Source organism: Vicugna pacos, chromosome 14, assembly GCF_048564905.1.
Source record: "Vicugna pacos chromosome 14, VicPac4, whole genome shotgun sequence".
Taxonomy (NCBI): Eukaryota; Metazoa; Chordata; class Mammalia; order Artiodactyla; family Camelidae; genus Vicugna; species Vicugna pacos.
Genome location: NC_133000.1, coordinates 2,732,375 through 2,758,180, shown reverse-complemented (window position 1 = coordinate 2,758,180; position 25,806 = coordinate 2,732,375). Strand labels below are relative to the sequence as shown.

The 25,806-nt window shown below is 41.6% G+C and overlaps 1 protein-coding gene across 2 annotated transcripts in view; it reads right to left on the bottom strand.

The window, feature by feature from the left end:
• NUP58 (nucleoporin 58) overlaps positions 1 to 24,854 on the bottom strand; it is a 50,909-nt gene extending 26,055 nt beyond the window's left edge. The window contains exons 1-9 of one of the 2 annotated variants that reach the window (XM_072976026.1): positions 24,576 to 24,854; positions 20,113 to 20,255; positions 18,154 to 18,309; positions 17,390 to 17,527; positions 15,922 to 16,032; positions 5,202 to 5,226; positions 3,964 to 4,029; positions 3,463 to 3,637; positions 550 to 629 (exon numbers count right to left, since the gene is read on the bottom strand). In XM_072976026.1, coding sequence (XP_072832127.1) covers positions 550 to 629; positions 3,463 to 3,637; positions 3,964 to 4,029; positions 5,202 to 5,226; positions 15,922 to 16,032; positions 17,390 to 17,527; positions 18,154 to 18,309; positions 20,113 to 20,255; positions 24,576 to 24,682 — 1,001 coding nt within the window. In that variant the 5' untranslated portion in view covers positions 24,683 to 24,854. The remainder of the gene's footprint in view (positions 1 to 549; positions 630 to 3,462; positions 3,638 to 3,963; positions 4,030 to 5,201; positions 5,227 to 15,921; positions 16,033 to 17,389; positions 17,528 to 18,153; positions 18,310 to 20,112; positions 20,256 to 24,575) is intronic. The other variant, XM_031684669.2, reaches the window with a different exon arrangement.
• Positions 24,855 to 25,806: the final 952 nt, after the last annotated feature.

Below are 25,806 nucleotides of genomic sequence, written 5' to 3'. Positions count from 1 at the left end.
ATACAAGCTGGGGGCAGGCGGACTCTTCGATTTTACTGATCTATATATACTTCCTAATGTTTCTTCCTAAAGATTTCTCCTGTGCAAATGAAAGTTATGGAAATAAGCAAAAAGGTTAAAATATATTTAGTATGTCTTGTTTAAGGAAGAGCATAGAATTACTTTAAATATTTTTTTTAAATTATTTTTTAATTTAATTATTTTAATAATATCATAAAATTATTTTTAAACTCAAAGTCCTTACGGGTAAAAATGTAAGTTTCTACCATCTGCAAAATTTAATCAAGTGGAACAGACCCTGTAAGCAACATGAAGTGCAACTGCAAAATACTGGTTAAAAGCCCAGACCTCGGCCTTCACTTACCCTTCGGTAAAATGGGGATAATGTACCCTCTTAGAGTTATTATGAGAATTCAATTTAAGAATCCATATAAACAGTGTCCAGGCTTGCTGCAAAATGAACTAAAAACTCCTAGCCTGTATATTGTTTTTACTGTTCTGCTTTCTTAGAGTAAGAAACATCTGTTTAAAAACAATCCAGTAACTTACTCAGCAGGAGCTGTATTTTCATGTTGGAGTCCAGGTGGTGTTTTCTGGGTTCTTAAAGCTATTTCAGCATTTTTTAACTCCTAATATAATAGAAGTTTACAAAAAAGAAAGAAGCCAGTTAAAAGTTAGGCTAAAAATACCAACTCTCTCTGGACTGAAACTTCGACAGTGCCATCTCAGAGCTTCAAGCAATGAGAACATACTACAGATGAAGCTCCCTTACAAGCTGCTAAAGCCTCTTTCCAGGGAAGACAGATCACTTTTAACAAACTTTATAAGTTTATAAGGAGCTGCTGGTCTATCGTAAGAACCTATGAGTTTCTGTAGGATTCATGAAGTTAACTCATCCATAGTTAAAGACTATGTTACGATTTAAAAATCTTTAATATACAATTGTAGAAAACATTATTTTTAAAAAGCAAGGTAGCAGTACTAACACTGAGATCGACGACAGCAGCTGACACTCTGAGCACTTACTAAGCACCAAGCTCCACAGTCAAGGGGGCGAGTCTCCAGGAACAACCTCTAAGGTAGTTAAACACGAGGCAGCCACAGAGACGGGACGCACTCTTGCCCCAGGCCAGGCAGCTGGAAGGCCTGATGAGCACCAGTCTAGGCATCTAGGCAGCCCAATTCTTTTAAAGCTCTCACACTTAACCCTTCTTACACTGCCCTCTACTCTCCCTCAAAGCCATTTCTACCCTCTAGCCTATGGTTTTAACTCATAACCTGTTTAACCCACTCACATTCCACATTCCTATCATTTCACTGCTTCTGCAACCTCCACTTAAGCCTCCTATGACGCTAAGCGGCGTGCAGATCCTCACACATGCCTCCTCCCCACCCTCAGCTGCTCTCCTTCCCTCCTGCCAGCCAGGGGAGCACCTATGCAGGTTTCAAGGCTCAGGGCACCACTGCTACCCTGTCCTGCTCGGACAGGTGGAGGAAATGCCCACCTGAGTCCTCTGTGGGCCCCACGACGCCTTGTACCTGGAACACATTACCTGCCCGCTAGAGCTCACCTTCCCTAGCATATTTTAAGTGCTTTGATCCCCAAAAACCCAATGAAGTGCCCTGCACATAACAGACCCTTAAAAACATCCTCTGATTACATGCACTTGACAATGTAACTGCAGCAAACCATCTGGCACCTATGCTGCTCACAGAAAAGAACATTACCCATCCTTATTCCAGCTCTCGAGTTTCATCCCCAACGTGGGGCATGTGAGAGACTCTACTTCCATGAGGGTCTGGTCTTTGTAATCACAACACTGGTTTACCTTTGGACTATTTGTATTTCCCAGGAAAGCCTTCTTCGAAGCAGAGGTTTAGGGCTTAAATAAGATGGGTAACTACTTCACTAAGGAAGTCAGAACTTTTTTTCCAGTTTGTAACTCGCTAGACTGAAGTAAAGCACGAATTCCCATATACTGGGATTAAGAGTAATCTCAGACCAAATGTGAGATCTCCTATAAACTGTTCTGAACTTAACTCAGGAGACTTTTGTGTAATTTCATGTAATTTCACACATTAAATTTATAATTTCCTGTAAGTGCTTGGAGTCTAAGCATTCTCCACAGTCTAAAGGCACAACTAAGATGCTCTTCCTCCTAGAAAGTGCACAGCTGACGACATACTCTTCCTGCACTGGGAAGAGTAAGTGGGAGGCAAACATGGGAGAACACTTTACTCATCTTTAACCACAGAATTTGTTAAGTGACCAAGAAACCTAAAAGCAAGCAATAAAGCCTTTGAATTCCCTTTAAACATCATAGCTTAGATTAGCTATTTTAGTAACACATTTTAATTAAAAATGTCATGAAGTATTCTCCAGTAGTTGACTTGAAGACACATAAGCAGGTACAAACTCCCAGTTACAAAAAAATTGAGTCCTGGGGATGTAACATACAATGTGGTGACCGTAGTTAATAACACTACATTTTATATTTGGAAGTTGCTAAGACAGCAGATCTTCAAAGTTCTCACTACAAGAGGGGAAAAAAGTATTAACTATTTGTGGTGGTGGGCGTTAACTAGACTTCTGTGGGTCATTTCACAATACATACAAATATTGAATCATGTTGTACACCTAAAACTAATGTACATCCATTATACTTCAACAAAAAAGGACACATAAGTACCTTCAAAATTTTTACTTAAAATATTACCACTTAATTTATGAAGAGCATAGCACTCTGGCAAGCCTATTAAAAGCAGGGGTCAGGAAGTTCAGTAACAGACCAGGGAAAACTTTAGGGCAAGGTTTCTAGACTGCCGAGGTCACATCCAGTACACCATGTAACTGTGGAGCATAAAACACAAGCAAACCGCCCACCACCATCCAATGCATTCTACGCTGCATATGACACCAGGGACAAAAAGCAAGTAGACATTAGTGACAGGTTATTAGCCTCATTATCATTTTTATTAGCTAAGACCTAACTAGACTAGCAAGTCATCAGAATTTAATAGCTATAAAACATAATTTTTATTTGATCACTGACGTAAAAACGTTTTCTCTCCTTGTGTAACATACGGTTCAGGCAGCAGGCAACAGTGAGGAGCCCAAGCTGCAAAGTCACCAGGAACAAAGCTCTCTGTCTGCTTTCCCATTTGGGGCTAACAGCAGCGCCAGCCTCACAGGGCCGCCGTGAAGGCGCACTGGGTAACAGGCCTGACGGCTCAGATACCGCCTTGTACGCGGTAAGCGCTCAAAACAAACTAGGAACTACTAGTATAGCAACTTAAAAGTACACAAGCTACGTGGTTTTCTTAAATAGTATGTCCGTATTAAACTTTATAATTTTAAAAAGACCTATTTTTCAATTTGAAAAAAGCAAGAAAACAGCAAAAAAAAAAAGAAAAAAGAAAAAAAAAAGAATCCTACAATAAAATGACAGTAAGTTAATTTACCTGAGCAGTTTCTACTTTCAATTTGTCAATATTGAGAGTGTTTCTCTGTAACCCACTGGCAGCCAATGACAAAAGCTGCTTCAGAGCTTTAATATCTTCTTGTACTTTAAGCATCGCTTTTGAAGACATTCTACTAATTTCTTCTTGGACCTGTTTCTGTTCCTTCACAAATTTCCTAAAAAAAAAAAAAAAAAAAAAAACAGATTTGAGTTAAAAAAAATTCACCTTTGGCTTTCTATTTTTCTATACTTACAATAGGTTGGTCAGAGTTTAAAGTCCAGGTGTTTTTAAGAAGCAAATACTAAAAATTCATCTACATTTCAGATGCTTTCTACAGAATGGCAGTTAAGAATTTTAATTCCTTAATTCAATTGTTCTGCAGTCTAATTTCTAAAAGCATTAAAATGTTAACCCAACTTAAAACGTTCAGGAAGAAGAGGAGATGTTCCCCCTAAAGTCTTCACGTATGATTTATCCACTAATCACACTTGACACACTTACTGGAGATTGTCAACGTCTTGGCAGATGACAGGAGGCAGATGTTCATCCTTCAAGGCTTTACTGTCCCTGAGAAAGATGCCACAGACACATTAAAACCGCTGCGACTGTAGAAAGCAAACGGCTGAGTTTTAAGAGTATGTGTTAAGATGCAAAAAAGAGAGAAAGCATCCCCCATTTATAGCTTTCTTACATAATCTCAAAGTTCTTTATGCAGAACAAGAAATTTCCTGGCCTATAAGATAACTAAGATAACTAGCAATCCGTCTGACGTGGAGGTGTCTTTTCCAAGAAGACTGGCAGCTAGTGTAAGTACACAGAGGCATTTAGCTCAATGTTTGAGAACAAAACCAGAAAACACCACAGATGGGATGAGGTATTAAACCAAGTTCCTCCAGCTCAAAAATTCTATGCCTGGCATTTTATTCAGCTCAAACATATCACTGCGTTCACTAAAGAAAGTCTACAAAACTTCTCATGATGAGATGACCACAATGTCATTATTTTATAACCTCAATTTGTTCTTCAACAAAGTAAGACTCAGGAGCAGCTTAAAGGAATCATGACAATTCACTGCACTCAGGGATGAATGACACTGGGCACGCCGTGACGTCCGAGTGAGGTCCCAGGCACAGTGCAGGCTCTCAGCTTCCCTCCTGTGGTGACACAGCTAAACCACGTACCATGCACCACACGAGGTGTGGGGAGGCATGAGCTCATCACTCATTTACAAATGTGCTGTTTAGTGTAATACAAACTATTACACGAGGAAGCATGATTGGTAAGAAAGATAACAATCTTCAAACACACACAATGTACCTGGAGGCCACTGTCCTCTCCGTCATCAGGAAAAGATGCTGCATGCACCATAATTTACATATAGACAGCATGTGTTTTTCATTTGTTCATATAAATAAAAGGTGCTCCAAGAGTAAAGTTTCACGAGTTGTCCAGTATTTATTAAGTTAAAAAGACAGAGACATATATTTGCATTTATTTATATTATCTGGAGAAAAACCAACCCCTTCTGAGAAAGAAATGGTCATAAATTTTCTTAAAGATTTGACCTTTCATAATCTCTCCGGAGCTTATGATTATTTTATCTTTGACAAAAACTCTAAAATAATTTTTCCTCTAAATGCCTATATGGTTCCATTTACCTTCAACCGTACCATTTGCCTACAATTTAAAATGTAAAGCTCCTTAAATAAAATATTTTAAAAGTTAAATTGTAAACTTACTCTGGTCTTGTTCCTGTCTTATCACCTAGAAAATTCAAAAAGCTTTGTGTAAAAATAGGTAATTTAACAGTATATTCAAAACACAAGTTTCAAGTTAATATGAAGTAAGATTTAAACAGAACCGGCTGAGGGTTTCTTAGACTGCCTCTTCAACCCCGGGCCGTGTCATGGCTTGCCACAGATTCCACACACACGTTATAAAAACATGTCTGTATATATAAACAATCATGAGTCTGACTTGCATCTATTTCTTTCAAGAGCAAGAATCTTCCTTTTTCAACTATCTTCCCTGAAAAATCTTCTCACCTAGGAGTTTAACGCCTGAGAGCTTTATCTGACACTTTCTAAGGCCCTACCGGAATACAATACTAAAATATGTTGAATTACCAAACTTCCCTAAATATTATACAAAAATAGCAAATTTTTTAAAAATGAAGTTTTTATTTTCTGTAGACATATCAACAGCTCTCAGTAAGAACACATATTTCATAGCACTAACAGCAAAAACCTAGTAAGTAGAAAAGTAAAATGCTCCTTCAGAAAATGATGCAGTGACTCACTTTCTGCTTTTCCAAAATTTACTTCTGACTAAAAAGCAAGACTTGCTTATTTAACAAAATACAGAAAATAAAGAAATCCACAGAGCTTCATCCTACCTTTTTCTGCACTTAATGTACATCTTTAAGGGCAATCAGGATTGTAACTGATATTTTAACATATTTTCTCAGCTTGTGAGTATTTTCCATGTCACCTAAAATGACTTTAAATGATCACAGAGAATTGATGATACAGCGGTTATCATAACCTTCATGTCTAACCCTTTCCTTGGCACATTAGCCCTCACTGTATAAATGCTACTGCAGTGAACATCTTCATCCACAAACACCTGTGCGCTGCTTTATTCACATCCCAAGCAGAAGAATCTGAGGTCAGAGAGTATGCTGGTGACGGCATCTGACATATTATCAAGCTCATCCCTTGAAACAGCTGTCACAATTCATGTCCCCATCGACCATGAATAAGAGTACCTTTTCCATCACACCCTCAACAATAAACATATTAAACGAGATCATCGCAGATATATAGGTGAAAAATGCCACTGTATTACAATCTTAATTCTTATTTCTGATAGTATTAAGTGAAACTTTTATTTCAAAAGTTAATTCGACAAGTTTATATCTCCTTTTGCGAACTGCCTATTCATGTGATTTGCACATTTTTGAGGTATTTGTCTTATTGACTTCTGAGAGTTATTTCAACATTAAGCATATTCTTTGTCTCACATACATACTTCATGTGCCTATTCCTAAAATTAGATGCTTATAATTATAATACACATCTCGATCTCATAGATGTTACGTGAAAAAATAAGCATCAAGAAAACAAGGATTTTACTCTCAATTTGTCATTTACCTTTGTACATGAGGTTTCTTTGTTTACTTGTTTGATCCAATTGTAGTTTATTTTTCTATATTTTGTATTTCATTGATTCTGAGATTTTTTTTTTCATAGTTTATCATTCCTGAAATTGGCACTCATGTTCTATAGTGTCTTAGATTAAATGAGACACTAATATAAAACGGATTTTTTCCCAAATAGTTCAACTTGTTTACTAATTACTGTTTTGCTATACTTTTCAATATTCCATTTTTATTATGTTTTACAACAGTTTGCATGCACACAAACGTGCACCTGTTTCAGATGGCCATGGACTCCAACTAGGAAAGCATCCTTACGCTCCCATAACCCACCTTGCCTACATCACATTATTGAGAGCAAAGCCCTGTAGCAGATCCGAGTGTCCTCGGTTAATTACAACGCTTTGGCCTTTCTGTCCTGCAGCTACACGGGCCAGCCAGGAGTTTTCCAAAAGTGCTCACGACGTCCTCACCCCTAGGTCCTGCTCTGGGCTGCCCCTCTTCCCAGAAAGCTGCTTCCCACCCCGCTTCACCTGATTAAATCCCCCCCAAGACTGCAAGTCCAGGCTGACAGAGATTAACGCTGGAGATAAAAAAAAAAAAACCCTGACACATACACGGGATCAGCGGGGACTGGGGCATGGTACACGAAGCCAGGGGCACTTGTCCTGCACGGTCCTCCAGCTCAGCTCTAGCTGAGGTAGCCCCAGAGAGCAGGGCACTGGGCTGGTGAAGGGGAAGAGAGAGGGGACTGACTCCTCACATTCCTCAATCTGCTCCTTCACAAGGAGCCTAAAAGCAGTTACAATGAAGAGGGGCATCTCAGGCTTAAAATAAAAGTGGCTGGAGGGCACCAGGCACTCCAACTGAGTGCACAATGAGCTGCTAAGGCCCGGCGGCCGGTTTTGAATTAGGGAGTTGCTACAAAGAAAATCAAGTGAAAACAAGAGATAGGACCTTATGTTTAGAAATTAATTTTCATTCAAAGAGAAATAAATCCAAATTTTTCTAAGACTAGAAGGATTTTGCCAACTTTCAGGAAAGTAATTTACTCTAAAACAGTATCTCCTTATAATAAAACCCACATCCCATTTTAAAGATTCCAACAGATACAGACACTGAAAATTTCACACCTTCATCCTTTATGTCATCTAAGCTCTTCAGAAAGGTTCAGTGCAGTATTCGTGTATGCACTCTAGTGCAACATGCGTTCATCAGAAGAGATGTTGCAAAACAAAACAAACCAACCATTCACATGGAACCAACAACCACAGAAAACCCTCAAAATAAACTTAGGTTGAAAAAAGTTTTTAAGAATATGCATATTCAGCACGGGAGAAGAGGCAAGATGGCGGAGTAGAAGGACGCTCATAAGTCACCCTCTCCCACAAATACACCAAGATCCACATCTACAGACTCATTCAGCCAACCAGAGCACCTGCGGAACTCCGACAGAACATCGCCCTCTTCAAACGATAAAGACGCCAAAAATCCGGTAGGAGAAAAGGAAACAAGAAAGAACAAAAGGCAAAGCAGCGCGGGACGGGTCCCGCGGGGAGGGAGCGGCAAAGGAGGACTGGCGCTCGCTCGCTGGGTCTCCCCTCTCCAACTGAGAGGCCAGCAGGACAGAGGGGAGCCTCCGAGGCTCGGAGCTGTACAGAGCAGCCCTTGTCTGACAGAACTAAATTAAACGGGCACAGAGCATCCCGCCGACACCCAGCCTGAGACGCGGGCCAGCAGCAGTGGGCAGGGCCAGGCTGCACAAGCCGGGCGGAGGACGGGGTCGGCTGCATGGAGGCAGCTCCGGGGGACTGCAAGGGGCTGGGCGCCGTGGCTGTGGGTGTACAGGACAGAAGAACCTGGGCCCTCCATAAAACAGCAAGGTTGATGTGCTCTCGGGGGAAGGGTGCATACCCCCATCTCTGAAAACCCGCGGAAACTTTTCAGGGGAAGAGAGGCGGGGCCCAGGCTGAGCCGCCATATTCTCCGGCGCTGAGCACCCAGGCGGGGGCAGGGGCGAAACCTGCATCCGCACCGAAGGGCTTAGCAGCCTCAAGGGCCAGACTGAGACGGGCCTACAGCCCAGGGCAGATAGGATCCTTCCATCCTGGTCCCTCAGAGAACTTGCTCCACAAAGACAAACAAGGAGCTGGGTCTTGGCTCGGAGCAGGGACGAGGCTGCCCCTCGGTCTTCCAGAGCCCACCCGTGGAGCGCGGCTAGGGCAGAGCGCGGCTAGGGCGGAGCGCGGGCCAGGGCGGAGCCCGCAGCCGCACAGAGCAGAAGAGCTACGGGCGGCGCAGGCAGAGGGAGAGCGGCCCCCCACCCCCCGCCTGTCAGGCAGGAACACAGCCCCTGACCGAGGTGCTGGGATGGAACACGACCCGCCCTCCTGCCTGGCCAGTCTGCAACATCTGACTGCGGCATCCGGAGGGGCAGTGACCCGCCCGCCCACAGCAGAGGAGAGCTGCATCTGACCCCGTGTTGGGAGGAGGCGCGATCTGCTTGCGGACAGGTGCTGGGAGCAGCACAGAAGAGGGCGCCAACAGAGGGCCTGTGAAAACAAGCTGAGCTTCCAAAAAAGGACGAAGACAGAAGGACTTCACATTAAAAGCACACAGACTCCAGGAGAACACCGACAACCCCCCTTTTTTTTGTTTTGTTTTTTGTTTTTTTTTGGTTTGTTTGTTTTTTGTTTTGTTCTTAAATCTGTTTTTACCTGTTCTATTTTCAATTACTCTCTTAATTTTTACTTCTTAATTCATTTCTATTTCTCTTGGGTTTTGATGTCCTGTTATTGATTAGACACAGGCTTCAAATACATCTATTCATCTCCCCACCCCTTTCTTTTTCTTTTTCTTTTTTTTAAGGTTTTAAAAGGACGTCTCAACCCGATTAATACTCTCCTTCAACTCGCTCTTCTATTATTCATTATACACTGTTTTCAAACCCTTTTTCTCCCTTCTTTTAAAAACCTTTCTCTCTCTCTCTTATTATTTCTTTTTTTCCTAAGTTTTATTCATAAATAGGCATTAGATAGATAAAATCCTTAAGATCCAAAATAGACAACTGATACTCCATAAACCACAGTGCCAGAGAGGTATGAGCAAGATGAAGAAGCAGAGAAACCTTTCCCAATTAAAAGAACAAGAGGAATCCCCTGAAAGAAAGATCAATGAAAGACATCGATAGCCTACTAGATCAAGATTTCAAAAAAGGAGTGATCAAATTGCTGAAGGAATTAAAAGAGATAGTGCTTAGAGAGATAAAATATGTCAAAAATGAAATTGAAGCTATAAAGAAGAGCCAAGCAGAATGGGTAAACTCATTGACAGAGATGAGGAATGATCTAATAGCTGTGCAAAGCCGACTAGTTAATGCAGAGGAACGAATTAGTGATCTAGAAGACAGGGCAATAGAAAGCACCCATTCAGAAGAACTACAAGATAAGCAAATAAAAAATAATGATAAGAGCATAAGGGACCTATGGGATAATATAAAGCGTCCCAATCTTCGCATAATAGGGGTCCCAGAAGGGGAAGAAGGATCAAAAGGGATTGAAAAGGTTTTTGACGAAATCATGACTGAAAACTTCCCAAACTTAAAGAAGGAATCAGATATCCAAGTACAGGAAGCTCAGAGGGTCCCAAACAGGAAGAATCCAAATAGACCCACACCAAGACATATCATAATCAAGATGACCAGAGTCAAGGATAAAGAAATGATTCTAAAGGCAGCAAGAGAAAAGCAAAAAGTGAATTACAAGGGAATCCCCATAAGGCTCTCAGCTGATTTCTCTACACAAACACTACAGAGCAGAAGGGAGTGGCAAGATATATTCAAAGCCCTGAATGAAAAAAAGATTCAGCCTAGGATACTTTATCCAGCAAGGCTATCCTTTAGGATAGAAGGAGAAATAAAGAGTTTCACAGACAAAAAAAAGCTGCAGGAGTTTGGCAACACTAAACCCATGTTAAAAGAAATATTGAAAGGGCTATTCTAAATAGAAAAGCAGCAGGATGCTACAGAAATGAGAAACTCACAACTGGAAAGGTGATAACTCATGAATTACAAATAAAGAAAACACGAAATTATAAAAGAAGACATACAAATCACTGAGAGTGGGAGAGGGAGGCAGGGAAATATAGAATTTTTTTTCTTTCTTTTTTAAATTTTTTTAACAGTAGGATGGGTTTGAGATCATGTTATTATCAGTTTAATAAAAACAGGTATAGGTTAATAGATTTACAAAAAAGGGTAACCACAAGTCAAAAATTTACAAGGGAGTCACAAAAATTAAATAAAATCCATGATAATACAAAGGAAAATTACCAAACCACAAAAGGAAGAAGAAAGGAACAAAGAGGATATACCAATTCAACTGCAAAGGTAAGTTCAAAATGGCAATAAACACACATCTATCATTAATTACTGTAAATGTTAATGGACTAAATGCTCCAGTCAAAATACATAGGGTGGCAGACTGGATAATAAAGCAAGAACCTTCAATATGCTGCATACAAGAGACCCACTTTAGGGAGAAGGACACATATAGATTGAGAGTGAAAGGATGGAAAAGGATATTCCATGCAAATGGAAAAGTCAAAAAAGCAGGTGTTGCAGTACTTATTTCAGACAAAATAGACTTTAAAACAAAGGCCATAAAGAAAGATAAAGAGGGACATTTTATAATGATTAAAGGAGTGATACAAGATGAAGACATTACACTCGTTAATATATATGCACCCAATATAGGAGCACCTAAGTACATACAAGAATTACTAACAGAGATAAAGGGCGATATTGATGGGAATACAATCATAGTTGGAGATTTTAACACTGCATTGACATCACTAGACAGATCTTCCAGACAGAAAATAAACAAGGCAACAGAGAAATTAAATACTACAATAGAAAAACTAGATTTGGTGGATATTTTCAGAGCATTACACCCCCAAAAAATAGAATATACATTCTTTTCAAGTGCACATGGAACATTTTCCAGGATCAATCATGTACTTGGACACAAAAGAAACCTCAACAAATTTAAGAAGATAGAAGTTATCTCAAGCATCTTTACTGACCACAATGCCATGAAACTGGAAATCAACAACAGAGAAACAAAGGAGAAAAAAAGAAAAGCATGGAGATTAAACAATATGTTATTGAAAAAACAATGGATCAATGAGTAAATCAAAGCTGAAATTAAAAAATACCTTGAGACAAATGATAATGAAAGCACAACCACTCAAAACCTATGGGACACAGCAAAGGCAGTGCTAAGAGGGAAGTTTATAGCGATACAGGCCTTCCTCAAAAAAGAAGAACAATCTCAAATAAACAAGTTAACCCACCACCTGAATCAATTGGAAAAAGAACAACAAAAAGCCCCAAAAAGCAGCAGAAGGAAGGAAATAATAAAGATCAGAGAGGAATTAAATACAATAGAGATTAACAAGACCATAGAAAAAATCAACCAAACCAAAAGCTGGTTTTTTGAAAAAGTAAATAAAATCGACAAACCTCTGGCCAAACTCACAAAGAAGAAAAAAGAGAGAGCACAAATTAGCAAAATAAGAAAGGAAAATGGAGAAATTACAACAAACAAAATAGAAATACAGAATATCATACGAGAATATTATGAAAAACTATATGGAACCAAACTGGATAACCTAGAGGAGATGGACAAGTTTCTGGAAACATACTGTCCACCAAAACCAAATCAAGAAGAAACTGAACACTTGAAGAATCCGATCACTAGAAAGGAAATAGAAATAGCAATTAAAAACCTCCCTACTAATAAAAGTCCAGGACCGACGGCTTCACCGGGGAATTCTACCAAACATACAAAGAAGAACTCATACCAGTCCTTCTCAAACTCTTCCAGACGATTGAAAAGGAGGGAATACTCCCAAACTCATTCTATGAAGCCACCATCACCCTGATACCAAAACCAGGCAAAGACACTACAAAAAAAGAGAATTATAGGCCAATATCACTGATGAACATAGACGCCAAAATCCTCACCAAAATTTTAGCAAATAGAATCCAACAACACGTAAAAAAGATTATACATCATGACCAAGTGGGGTTCATCCCAGGGACACAAGGCTGGTTCAACATACGCAAATCAATCAATGTAATACATCACATCAACAAGAGAAAGGACAAAAACCACATGATCATCTCAACCGATGCAGAAAAAGCATTTGATAAAATTCAACACCCATTTATGATAAAAACTCTCGCCAAAGTGGGTATAGAAGGAACATATCTCAACATAATAAAAGCTATATATGACAAACCTACAGCCAGCATAGTTCTCAACGGTGAAAAACTCAAAAGCTTCCCACTAAAATCTGGGACAAGACAAGGATGCCCACTATCACCACTCCTATTCAACATAGTCCTGGAAGTCCTAGCCACAGCAATCAGGCAAGAGAAAGAAATAAAAGGGATCCAAATTGGAAAAGAAGAGGTAAAAGTGTCATTATATGCTGATGACATGTTACTATATATAGAAAACCCTAAAAGGTCCACACAAAAGCTACTAGAGCTGATTGAAGAATTCAGCAAGGTAGCAGGTTACAAAATTAATGTTCAAAATATCAGTTGCATTTCTTTACACTAACGATAAATCAACAGAAAAAGAAAGTAAAGAAACAATCCCCTTTAAAATAGCACCCAAAGTAATAAAATATCTGGGAATAAATCTAACCAAGGAGGTGAAAGAATTATACACAGAAAACTATAAACCATTGATGAAGGAAATTAAAGAAGACTTTAAAAAATGGAAAGATATTCCATGCTCTTGGATTGGAAGAATCAATATTGTTAAAATGGTCACACTGACCAAGGCAATCTACAGATTTAATGCAATCCCTATCCAATTGCCCAGGACATATTTCACAGAACTAGAACAAATCATAATAAAATTTATATGGAACCATCAAAGACCTAGAATTGCTAAAGCATTACTGAAGAGAAAGAAAGAGGCTGGAGGAATAACTCTCCCAGACTTCAGACAATACTATAGAGCTACAGTCATCAAGACAGCATGGTATTGGTACCAAAACAGACATATGGACCAATGGAACAGAATAGAGAGCCCAGAAATGAACCCACAAATCTCTGGTCAACTCATCTTCGACAAAGGAGGCAAGAATATACAATGGAATAAAGACAGTCTCTTCAGCAAATGGTGTTGGGAAAACTGGACAGCAGCATGTAAAACAATGAAGCTAGAACACACCCTTACACCATATACAAAAATCAACTCAAAATGGATTAAAGACTTAAACATAAGACAAGATACAATAAACCTCCTAGAGGAAAACATAGGCAAAACATTATCTGACATACATTTCAAAAATTTTCTCCTAGAAGAAATAAAAGCAAGAATAAACAAATGGGACCTAATGAAACTTACAAGCTTCTGCAGAGCAAAGGAAACCAGAAATAAAACAAGAAGAAAACCTACAGAATGGGAGAGAATTTTTGCAAGTGAAACCGACAAAGACTTGATCTCCAAAATATATAAGCAGCTCATACGACTCAATAAGAAAAAAATAAACAACCCAATCCAAAAATGGGCAGAAGACCTAAACAAGCAATTCTCCAAGGAAGACATACAAATGATCAAAAAGCACAGAAAAAATGCTCAATATCACTAATTATCAGAGAAATGCAAATCAAAACTACAATGAGGTATCACCTCACACCAGTCACAATGGCCGTCATTCAAAAATCCAAAAATGACAAATGCTGGAGAGGCTGTGGAGAAAGGGGAACCCTCCTACACTGCTGGTGGGAATGCAGTTTGGTGCAGCCACTATGGAAAACAGTGTGGAGATTCCTCAAAAGACTAGGAATAGACTTACCATATGACCCAGGAATCCCACTCCTGGGCTTGTATCCAGAAGGAAATCTACTTCAGGATGACACCTGCACTCCAGTGTTCATAGCAGCACTATTTATAATAGCCAAAACATGGAAACAGCCTAAATGTCCATCAACAGGTGACTGGATAAAGAAGATGTGGTATATTTATACAATGGAATACTACTCAGCCATAAAAACCGACAACATAACGCCATTTGCAGCAACATGGATGCTCCTAGAGAATGTCATTCTAAGTGAAGTAAGCCAGAAAGAGAAAGAAAAATACCATATGAGATTGCTCATATGTGGAATCTAAAGACTCATGGACAGAGAATACAGACTTGTGGTTACCAGGGGGGTAGAGGGTGGGAAGGGATAGACTGGGATTTCAAAATTGTAGAATAGGATAAACAAGATTACACTGTATAGCACAGGGAAATATACACAAAATGTTATGATAAATCACAGAGAAAAAAATGTGACAATGAGTGTGTATATGTCCATGAATGACTGAAAAATTGTGCTGAACACTGGAATTTGACACAACATTGTAAAATGATTATAAATCAATAAAAAATGTTTAAAAAAATGAAAAAAAATAGAATATTCAGCACGGCAAGAGCACAGTGAGAAGGGAATTCTCATCCTGGCTGGTGGGTAAATACACTGGTAAAATGTTTCTGGAAAGTAATTTCACAACATATGTCAGGAGTCTCCAAAATGTCCCTCCCTTTAAGCCAATGATTCACCAGGTATTTGCCCTAAGGAAATAACCAAAATATGAACAGAAACTTATAATAAAAACAAGCAGCATTTTCCACGTGCCTGCCTCCGCTAAGGTTTTACAAACAGTAATCCTCAAACCAACCCCTACTCTGTAAAGCGCTGAGAGGATAAACAACTGGAATAAGGTCAAAGGACCGTGAACAGGTGAGACAGGAGTCGCAGCCCGGCGATTGCACTACAATGCCTCTTTCTGCAAGGATGCCAAGTAAAGAACTGGAAACACACGCTAACAGCCAGATGATGGCTGACCGAATGAGGGTATATCCGTTAATGAAAGTGATATGGAGCAGCACTGAAATATTTTTAAAGAATTATTGACACTGATTACAACTTGTGATATATTACACGAGAAAGAACAGGTTACAAAACAATATACGTATCACGGTCCTGATTTTAAAATGTTAATATTAATACACTTACTAAGCTAGCTACATAAGACACATGTACCTACAAATCTGACTTTTCTACAAAAGTTAATTCTTAAATGCCCTGCACAGACGAAATTTGTGAAACATAAGGCAAACTGAAAAACAAACCCATACTGCTGAATATTTAACCAACAATCTTCCTGACACAGAAATTTAAATTTCCTCAACAGGCCTGCTGGAGCATAGGATTACAGTATACCGTTACTTACTCTTTTTATCCGATGAGCTACTAAAATCTATGCCACCAAGGCCTTCGCTGCCAGCAGAGGAAGTAGCTGCTGTAGTTCCCAGAGTCAAGCCTAAAGCATTCTGTCCAAGTCCTGCAAACAGACCAAACATCAGTCACAAGGCTCCGCGGTCTTTATGATTCCTCTGCTGACCAGCGCACTCAAACGCTCTTAAGCTGGATCCCAGATTGTCTTCACACTTGATTTAGACCAACAAGAAACAAGTCTAGAGCATGCTTTGGACAAAGACTGACAATCTTGCTTGGACTGAATGGTATATGTAGTTTCGACAACATGATTTTGATTTATTAAAAGGGCCAGAATGTATCTGTTCACTCAGTATATGTGGATATTTGATTTTTAGTTGTTTTTATACCCTCTCTACCAAAGCAGCTTTCATTTGCATACTATCTTCCAATCATGCTTTGGAAATTGCATACTTTTAAAATACTCTAGATTGGATGTGTTAATTAACTCAACAGAAGAAAACAACGTATACAATCAAATTTAAATCTTGATGTAGTATACTAAGTATCTCACAATTTTATTCGTCAATTATACCTCAACAAGGCTGGGGAAAAACAATCCAGCATGAACTCACAAGGTTTCAGTATAATATACAGCAAATAGTTTTATTATTAGTGAAATTTAAAGAACTGCTAATTAAAGAGCTACAGTTCAAACATCATCAAAATTTCATATTCCCAAGTTCTTTTCAATAAATTGAAAAAAAAAGTAGACTTCACTTACTTAAACACTACCTCACTGACAAACGGAATTGAAGGAGCTAGACTATAGCTAATCTTAAGTCATCAACGTATACCTGTGACTCAGGCAGTAAAACTTCAGAGACCTTGCATTGGTAAATCACCGAAGTCTATGCTTTTCCAAGCTGACACAATGTGCTTCTCTAGACAAAATGCCATTTACTTTAAAACCAGAGGAAACAACAGGATGTACTGGATAAGAGCACAGGACCAATGAAAATGATTTAAATCCTGGCAATGTGTGAAAACACACAGCTGAGTAAGTAACTTACTAATTTTTAAAAAATCAATGGCATCTTTAGGTTAACATAACCACAATTAAGCATTGAATAGCGTGTCAAAGGGCCTAAGAAAAATCAGAACTGATCTAAAAACTCAGTAATAAACACAAAAGCAACCCTCTAACTCTAAAGACAAGTTTCTCTAGAACAGTTTACCAACTCCTTAAACAGGCCCTTCTTTGTTTCCCTATCTAGTCAGTCAACACTAAGGAAATGTATTTCTAAAATATGGCTAAAATACCCAATTATGTATTAAAAACTACATTTTATAATTCAGTTTTTACTCTAAAAGGAAAACATAACAGTTAAAGAGACAATGTGATCTGCTCAAAATGTGAAAATAAAGATACAGTAAATTAAACTGTAAACATTCACTGTTTTTGGAGAGCAATCACCCATCACCTGACGCCGCAGTGTTTGTGCTCTGGAAAAGTGAGCCTCCCAAGCCAGCCAGGGCGCCCCCTAAGGACAGGCCCGTGGATGCAGAGGTAGTCGTGGCCGTCGTTCCACCCAGGTTATTCAGAGTAAATCCTGTGGATGCTGCAAACAGCGAAACAGTCAGCCTTCAAAAGGAAACATCATTTCCAAGCACATCACAGAAAATACAAACACTTCTAAAAAAAACTGATGTCATGGTTAAACTGGCTCTTGGAAAAAACCACTCACTAAAGATAAGATTATATGTACTTTAGAATAAAGAGAAATAGTACCTTCAAAGCAAAAACCAGGGACAGAAATAAGGACTTTGGTTAATATTTGCATGGGATCAGGTAACTGACTCTAGACAGTAACACAGGGTGTTCAAGCCAGGCCACCAACTCCGCATTCAAAACCAGATGAATCCTAAGCCAGGCAAGGTTTATGAAAACTCGTTATCCTGCCTGTCACCAAAATGCTCCTTGAAAACAAAGCAGATATGAATCATTTCACATGTGACCTCTCACTCTCTCCCCTGCTTTGCTCTGTAAATAGAGACCAACGTCCAGGAAGGCCTCTGCCGCTTTAAGGCTCAATGCTGACCTTCACAAATCAGTCCTTTAGTAGGTCAACACTGCTGAATGACCAAAATAAAAATTTTCCCAAACTCAAATTATCTTTACTAAAGGTAGGTACCTATGTTCACTAAGCACGTAAGTTCACACGCCCCGCTCCCCGCTGGGCCGCACCTGCCGGAGCCGACGTCAGAGCGGACGAGAGGGTGAGCGCCCCGGCCGAGGCGGAGGCCGACGTGCTGGGCAGCGCGAAGGGCGTGGCGGGCGCCGCGGGCTTGCTGAAGCACAGAGTGAAGCCCACGGTGGACGCAGGTGTGGTGGCCGGCGTGCCTGTTTAAAAAATTAATCCTTTTTACCAGAATTACGTGTATTACACCCAATTCTGCCCTAACTTTTGGTGCTAAACAGACGTGTTTTCTGTTGATAACAGGTAAGTAGCATCCAAGGGAAGAAAGGTCACCAAACTTTAATGTATTTCAACTTTTAATTGAAGTTTAATTAATTTCAACTGAGTTCCCTCATTGTCCTCTCACCCTTTCACGTCACTTCCCGTCCTCCAGGTCAGGGCAGTGGTGACCTGGTTACTCACATTCCCTGCAGCACATCACTACAGAGAACTAGCAGGTTTTGGGGCTGGAAGGGAAACCATACTTTTTAGTCCAATATCCTCATGTTATAGGTAACTAAAGGACAGTCATGTTGCATCTGGCAGCTGAGGCCTCACAACTACTTAGAGACACAACCAGGGCTTCATTCCAAGGCTTCCGGACTGAAGTTTGGTGCTTTTTCCACTAAAAGGGCTTAAACGACTGAAAAAATGTATTATGAAATAAATTTCTACAGAAAAATCATTTCAGTATTTAAAATTATTTCTGAATTTAAAAAGCATTATATAGTTGTTGATTTTTTTAAAAAACTCAAATGCGGAGAGGTTCTTCGAGAAGCGGGAATCTGTGACCTACATTCAGTTCCTCACTTGCTCTCCTCTGCACCCCAGCCCTGTGAGACATCAGGGAAGAGAAGAGTAGGAAACACAGATGTGGGCTCTTTCCTCAAAAATCCTTACCCAGAGTTAATCCTATGGCTAAAGCTGTTGCTATTGCTGGGGACAAAAAGAGAAATAAAATGTAATCATCGACAGAAGATGGCATTCTCTGGTTTGCCATGAGCGCGAGACTTGGAGCCCCTTCAGGGCGGGTAACCCTGCTAGGAGGACTGGGAGGGAGCGCGTCTGTTCCGCCATCACCACTGCCCGCACACGTGCTCTCCTGCAGCACTGGGGTTCCTACTACAAACTGTATGCAACCCGATAAATCAGGGAATGAGGGATGTAAAATGCGAACAACTATTGCCTATAACAAAATGAGGCAAGGAGGGAAAAAAGCTTCTACAAGCAGAACACCAGCACTATCTGGAGAGGCAACTGCTGGGCTCCGGGCGGCTCCTGCGCGGCCGGGGAAGCGCTGCCACCAAGGCTGGGAGCTCAAGGCCAAAGGTGGTCACAGACACCAAGAGGCCTGAGGGCACACGCTGAATGTGAATAAGGAAGCAAACTTTGAAAATAGTGGCTCCAGGGAAACATGTTTCTGGCTCATAGTAACAAATTACCTGTACTTTAAAAACTTTTCATTACCGAAATGTCCACCAGAAACCTTTATATCTTACCCTTTTTCTTGTGAAACAATTGTTTTAATAATAAAAAATTTAAAACATCTCTTAGGGATGTAAATTATGATGTTACAGCAAAATAGGAAGCCGGTTATCCCATCTATGCTGAATTAATTAATGTCCAAATTGTCAATCTGACATAATCTTCACTAAGGTAAAACACTGCATTCTATAATCTAACATAAAATTTTAATTACTTTAATCCATTGTATTTAAAGAGATTTATCTCCTTTAATTCTTAAATGTACGTGTGTGTTTTCCTTTCTTATAGTAATGTAAGTCATAGGTAACGGCTGGGCCCATTTCTGGCCCTCAATCCCACATCCCTGTACTTCTTTTCATCTCTCTACATCGTTTAGGGCTACCACTGATGACGATCCTTGTAAAGAGAGGAGACGTAGGACAGAACGCACAAAGAACAAACATCCCGAACCTACTCCCTGAAAATGTGACAATCCTCCTTACCTGTGTTTGTTCCTCCTAGAGTGAACCCAGTGGCAGATTTAGATCCAAAGAGCCCAGCTCCAAAACCACCCGAAGGAGCAGACGTAGTTGCTGGCGTCGTGGTGCTTCCAAGAGTTCCAAAACTGAGCCCCACAGAAGGGTTGCTTGTTTATAAAAAACACAAAGTAAAGCCTACTGGAGCCAATACTTATTTAAGAAAAATGAAAATTAGCTCTTTGGGGCTATTTTCTTCATTTAACATATCTCATACATCTCCACAAGATACAAAAGTAACTAACAATTCACCTTTAACCAACCAAGTTCAAGTATTTTTCTGTTCTCTTTAAAAATACATCCACATGTACAATTTGTCTTTAAAAATACAGTACCAGCCTTCAAGAAAGGCATAATCTATAGCAATTAGTATTTCAGATCCCAAGTCATAAACAGGGTCACACATATATTCTGCCTTCACCAGTTTTTGTTTGAAAGCTAGTATATTTTTAAATGGCCATAAGGAAATCCTATAAATGTGGATTACTTTCCTTTTGAACTACTCATGTACAACTCACACTGCTAAATTCATCTGTCCTTCCCCAACTGCTAACATAAAGAAAAGTTAGAGCCAGAAACAGAAAAGTTATTCTAAGGTGTCTTCACCACCTCTCTCTTGCTGTATTACCATCACTGGGGGTGGGGATGAGGGGCAAGAACAGACATATCCTGGCACCAGTAAGTGGCGATGGAAAACTACCCTCTTCGAAGACTATGCGTTCATCAGCAGAAATCCTCTTCAGAGTTTCTGAAAGCTTAAAAAGAGCAGCTGCTAACAACAAGTGATGTGAACAAAATTCACAGCTTTTCAGCTGTTCTTAGCAAACTTCAGAGGCTCAAATTTGCTCTCTCTAGGTGGGAGAAGAAATTATGTAAAGATGAAAAAAAAAACCTTAACAATATGATACCTCAAAGATTATACAGGAGTTCTCTCCAACGTGCTGGCACGTGGGAGACATAACCTTTTTGAGCCTCTATTTCCTCAACTGCAAAATGGGAGTAACAGTACCCATTTAGCAAGATTTTTTTGTAAAGATTAAGAGATTACACAGGGCAAATTAGCTTCACCCGATAAATGCTGTTGCTACTGCTATCGTAAGGAGCACTTACAAATGCAACCAAACACACTACGCACAAGGTATGCCACCAGCTGGTCGCTGGGGGAGGAATGGAGAGGGAGGGGCTTACTAAGAAGGCAGAACTTGAAATCAGTCCTCAACTCTGAGCAGGAAGGAGGGGGTGTATCCTAACTGTGTGTTAGACTACCACTGACTTCAAAGTGATCCGTATGAGCAAGCACACCTGTACGTGCCCTGGGTGTGTAAGCACAAGGTTAGGGTTAGCAGAACAGGGCTGCAAGGTCTCACCCACAATTAAAGCACAAATCTTTAAACACTTAATCAACTGAATCAAAAATGTACTTTAAGGAACACTGGCAAATTCTGAAGAATCAAATTATGAAAATGCTTATTATGCTCCCCTTCCTCCCAAACAAATCAATGATCCCATGTTTTTATAGCTATCTCATAAATAAGTTTTAAATGTATTTTAAGAAAATATAAATATTTAAGTTTCTTGACATTTCAAGATAGACGAAGACACAAAGAAGTGTTTCACAACTTCATAAAGTTGAAGACATTACCAAAGAAACACATCAAACTGAAATCTTACCAGAGAAGCAGAAGAGAAATTTCTCTGTGGCAGAGAAATTTACTGAAACAAAAGCTCCCCCAGACCTAACCAATTACTGCCTCAACCAGCACTAGCTGCCAGTTCCTCAACAGGGCGTGCTGTGGAAAAGCCGAGCAGACCTGCAGACCAGGAACAGAATCTTAACTTTCCATTCAGAATGTGCACTTAGGAGCTGACACAAGAGGAGGCATTTACTGAGCACTCAGCAAATGTCAGACCCAATGCTAACACTTCACTGCCTTTATCTCACTCAACAACTCTCTGAGGTAAACATTATGACTATACCCCTTTTCCAGATATGGGAACTGAGGCTTGGAGAGTAACTCCAAAATGATATACCAAAGAGACCAAGTCACCAGGTGGCATTAAGGGCAGTCAGGCCTCCAAACCAGTACTCCAACGGACAGGGGGCAGACTTTCTCTTTTATTAATTTCTCAGGCTTTCTAAAGGCTGTATAAATTCTTCTAGTTCACTGCTAATAATTTACTCAATGATTCAACGAGTATTTATCAGAGTCATTTTCATAATAACACCAGGCACTGCTGCAGGGATGAGATCAAGTGGTAAATAAGACTCAGATCAGCCCTCAGGAAGTTTCCAACCATAAAGAAAAAGATTAATCAATCATTTGTTCATTCGACAAATAATGTGCTGAGCTCCACTGTGTCTCTGGGAAAACTAGCATGAAATTTCTCCACCATCACAGAGTCGACATTTTGTTGCTGGCATCAGACAATAAACAAGGCAACTGAAAAACGTAATGAGCTGATTACAACTGTGGTAAGTGCTACAATACAGGCATGAGGATGGAAACCTCTACACTGACAGGTCAGAAAAGGCCTCCCTGGGAAGTGAGCACGAATCCCACAAAACAGGCACCAGGTTCAGCACAGGAAGTGGCTGGGGATGCCAAGCAGAGGGACCTGCCCGAAGGTGGGAAGGGGTTTGGCCAAGTCCACCTGAGGAACTGAAAGAGGCCCAAGCTGCTAGAGCAGTGTTTTTCAAACCAAGATCAGGATGCACTGGAGGAGTATAAAATCAGTTTAGCAGCTCACAAACCAGCATTTAAAAAAAAAAAATGAAACAGAACGAAATAAAAAATATCAAAGCGCATTGCAGGAAATAAGGGCAGTGTCTTCTGTTGAAACTGTTTCTGTTACTTATTTGTGTGTCTGTAGATACTATTTTTTCATAGTGAGTCTGGATCACTGAACTGGAGCAAACTGAAATGAGTTGGGCTCAGGGTGTCTGAAGAGGTTCTGGACTGTTTGGGTCTTGCAGATCATGGTAGGATTTATTTTTACTTCATTCCAAGGACAGGGCAAAAATCACTGAAGGGAGGCAGAGGGAATTTTTTTTTTAAATCACTGGCCACAGTGTTGCAAAAAAAGTTGGAAAAGCAGTTGAGATAGCAACTTAGATACCACTGAGCTAATCAAAGTAGACAGGAGCAGTTTTCTTCTAACATAGGGTAGGTCACTGATTGAGAACCTGGCAGGAATCGTAAGTGTTTTCCTAAGAATGTAAGCTTCCGGGAAGCAGGACTTATTCATCTTACCGCCTAACAGAGAGCCTACTACACAGGAGTGTGTTCAATAACTACTTGTCCCATGAATGACAAGAGTCTGCAACAGGGTGGTGGCTCTGGAAATGAAGCAAGGGGAAACCGAAGAATTAAAATTATCAGGCCTCGCCGATGAAGCACGCAAAGCGAGAGGAGAGGAGGTATTAAGGAAAACTCCAGATTTCTGACTTCACTGTACTCTGTGCACCACCATCACCCTCCCCCTTTTAATAGGCAAAACTGAATGTCATTTTGCCTGGTTAATTTACAACCACATTCTTCAAGCTTCAGGAGTGATCTAATTCGTTCTCGGTAAACCTCTTGACTTGATCTCCACCTTTATCTTCAAAAGATTGAGTTCTAAGGATTAAATCTCGCATCATTAAAATCTTTAATCGCCTTTCTAGGTGTCTACTAGCCAAACTGTGGTGGTGTAGCAGGCCGCTCAAAAACGAGGACTATGGTACCTACATTTTGCACCAATGTGAGTCATTACAACCCAGTAATGTTACCTATGATATGCTAATTTGCATATACAGTTCAAAATTATCACCAATAAATGCTGTAACAAGTATTTAAAACAAAAAACAAAAGGGCAGATAAGATCCCATGAGGCACAAAAGGTTTGAAAGCGCGTTTAACATAACCACGACACCATTAAACCAATCATTAATGTCCCAAACCGTATACCCTACAATGGCATCTCAATTATCAGGGAGAAACCTGTAATTGTCTCCCTTAAAATTTCCTATTAAGTATCTTCTTCTAAAACCCCACAAGTTAGTTCCATTCATCCGTTTCACATTCACCGTACGCCGCAGCCTTGGGCCGCACTGGGCCCAGACTTCGCGTGGAAACAGGTGTCCCCCGCCCCCCACGACCCTCAGGCTGTTCCCAGGTTCCCTCGCCTTCCCGCCCCCTACCCAGCCATCCGCCCCCACCCCAGGTAGGCCGCCCTTCCCCGCCACACAGACAGCCCGCACCCCCCCAGGGTTCCCCTGCCCCGAGACCCCTCAGGCTCCTCGGTCCTCCAGGCCCTCCGCCCCCAGACTCCCCTACCCTCTCAGGGCCCCCGGCCCCCAGGGTTCCCCCGGCCCCCAGGCTCCCCTACCCTCTCAGGGCCCCCGGCCCCCAGGGCCGCCCGGAAGGAGGCCGCCCACAGAGTGCTGTTACCTAGACGCCGCGGTCCCGAAGGAGAAACCGCCGCCCGTGCCGCTCCCGCCGGCGGCCACGGTCGAGGAGCCCAGCGTGCCGCTCCCGAAGGAGAACCCCGCGGACATGGCTGCCGGCTCGGCGCCGTGGGCAAGCAGAGAGGTAGGCAGGTCGCTCCCGCCTCAAGTATGAGGCAGGCCGGGAAGCATCGCTCCCGCCCAGCCCCGACCCGGCGCGAACCCGGAGCCAGGCGGCCGCAAGAACAGGCCTGAAGGGGCGGAGACAGCGCTGCGCACGTCGGTCGGCCGCGCGCACGCAGCCCCGGAAGTACGCAAGCCGCGCAGGGGCCGCTGGGAGGGGACGGGTGGGGCCGGCGTGCCGCGCAAGGCGCCCTGGGACGACTGGGGGCGGCGCCCCGAGGTCCACCCGGTTCGGATGGTGCCTCCCCCTTGGGTGTGTCTGGACGTCTGTGCTGACGTAGCTTCTGCTTGTGGCTATCGAGTCTGTTATTGCTTCTACCCTTGCTTGCAGCCAGGGAGGATGCGCAGAGCCCGGCGTTGGCAAGGCTGGCGCCCTCCTCCGCACGACTCCGACGGCCGGGAGGTCCCAGGCCGCAGTCCCGTCGGGCCGGCTGGCCGCGCGGGCGCCTCCGAGCTCTGTGTGCGGGACACTTGGAACCGGCCCAGACCCGCTGTCCGAGGCCGTGGTGGAGCCCACGGACGTGCCCGCGTCTCCGGGCTGGAACCTGGGGTCCCGCCCTCGGCTGCCTCCGAGCTGGGGCGCCGGGACACCTTCGTGTGTCCACTAGGGAACCGCAAAGTGGACGGGATGAGAAAAGTACAGAACCGGGAACAATGACAGGGTTCTGTGAGCAACCCTTAAACATAAGAAAAATGGGAATGTAAAGAGGAGATTGCGTAGGGCGGAAGGGTGAGGAAGGAATTCCCGGCGGTGGTGTGTTTGGGGTGCTGCCTTTCTACGTGTGTCCTTATTTTTCCGTTACTTCCACAGATGGTTTTCCTACCTGCGATTTCGTCCAGTCGGAGTCATCTTAGAAGCCTCCACCGTATTTGCTTTCCTTAAACAATTCTCACTGGGACACTGCCGTGATCAAAAACCCAGTGGCTCTTCATTCTCCCATTCAGTGCCTTCCACTCGATCACTTTCTAACCTAACAGCTCAGGGGTCCCCTTAATGCAGCACTTTCTCCTGCTTTGGGCTTGGACATTGCCCCCCGCTAGGGACCTAATTG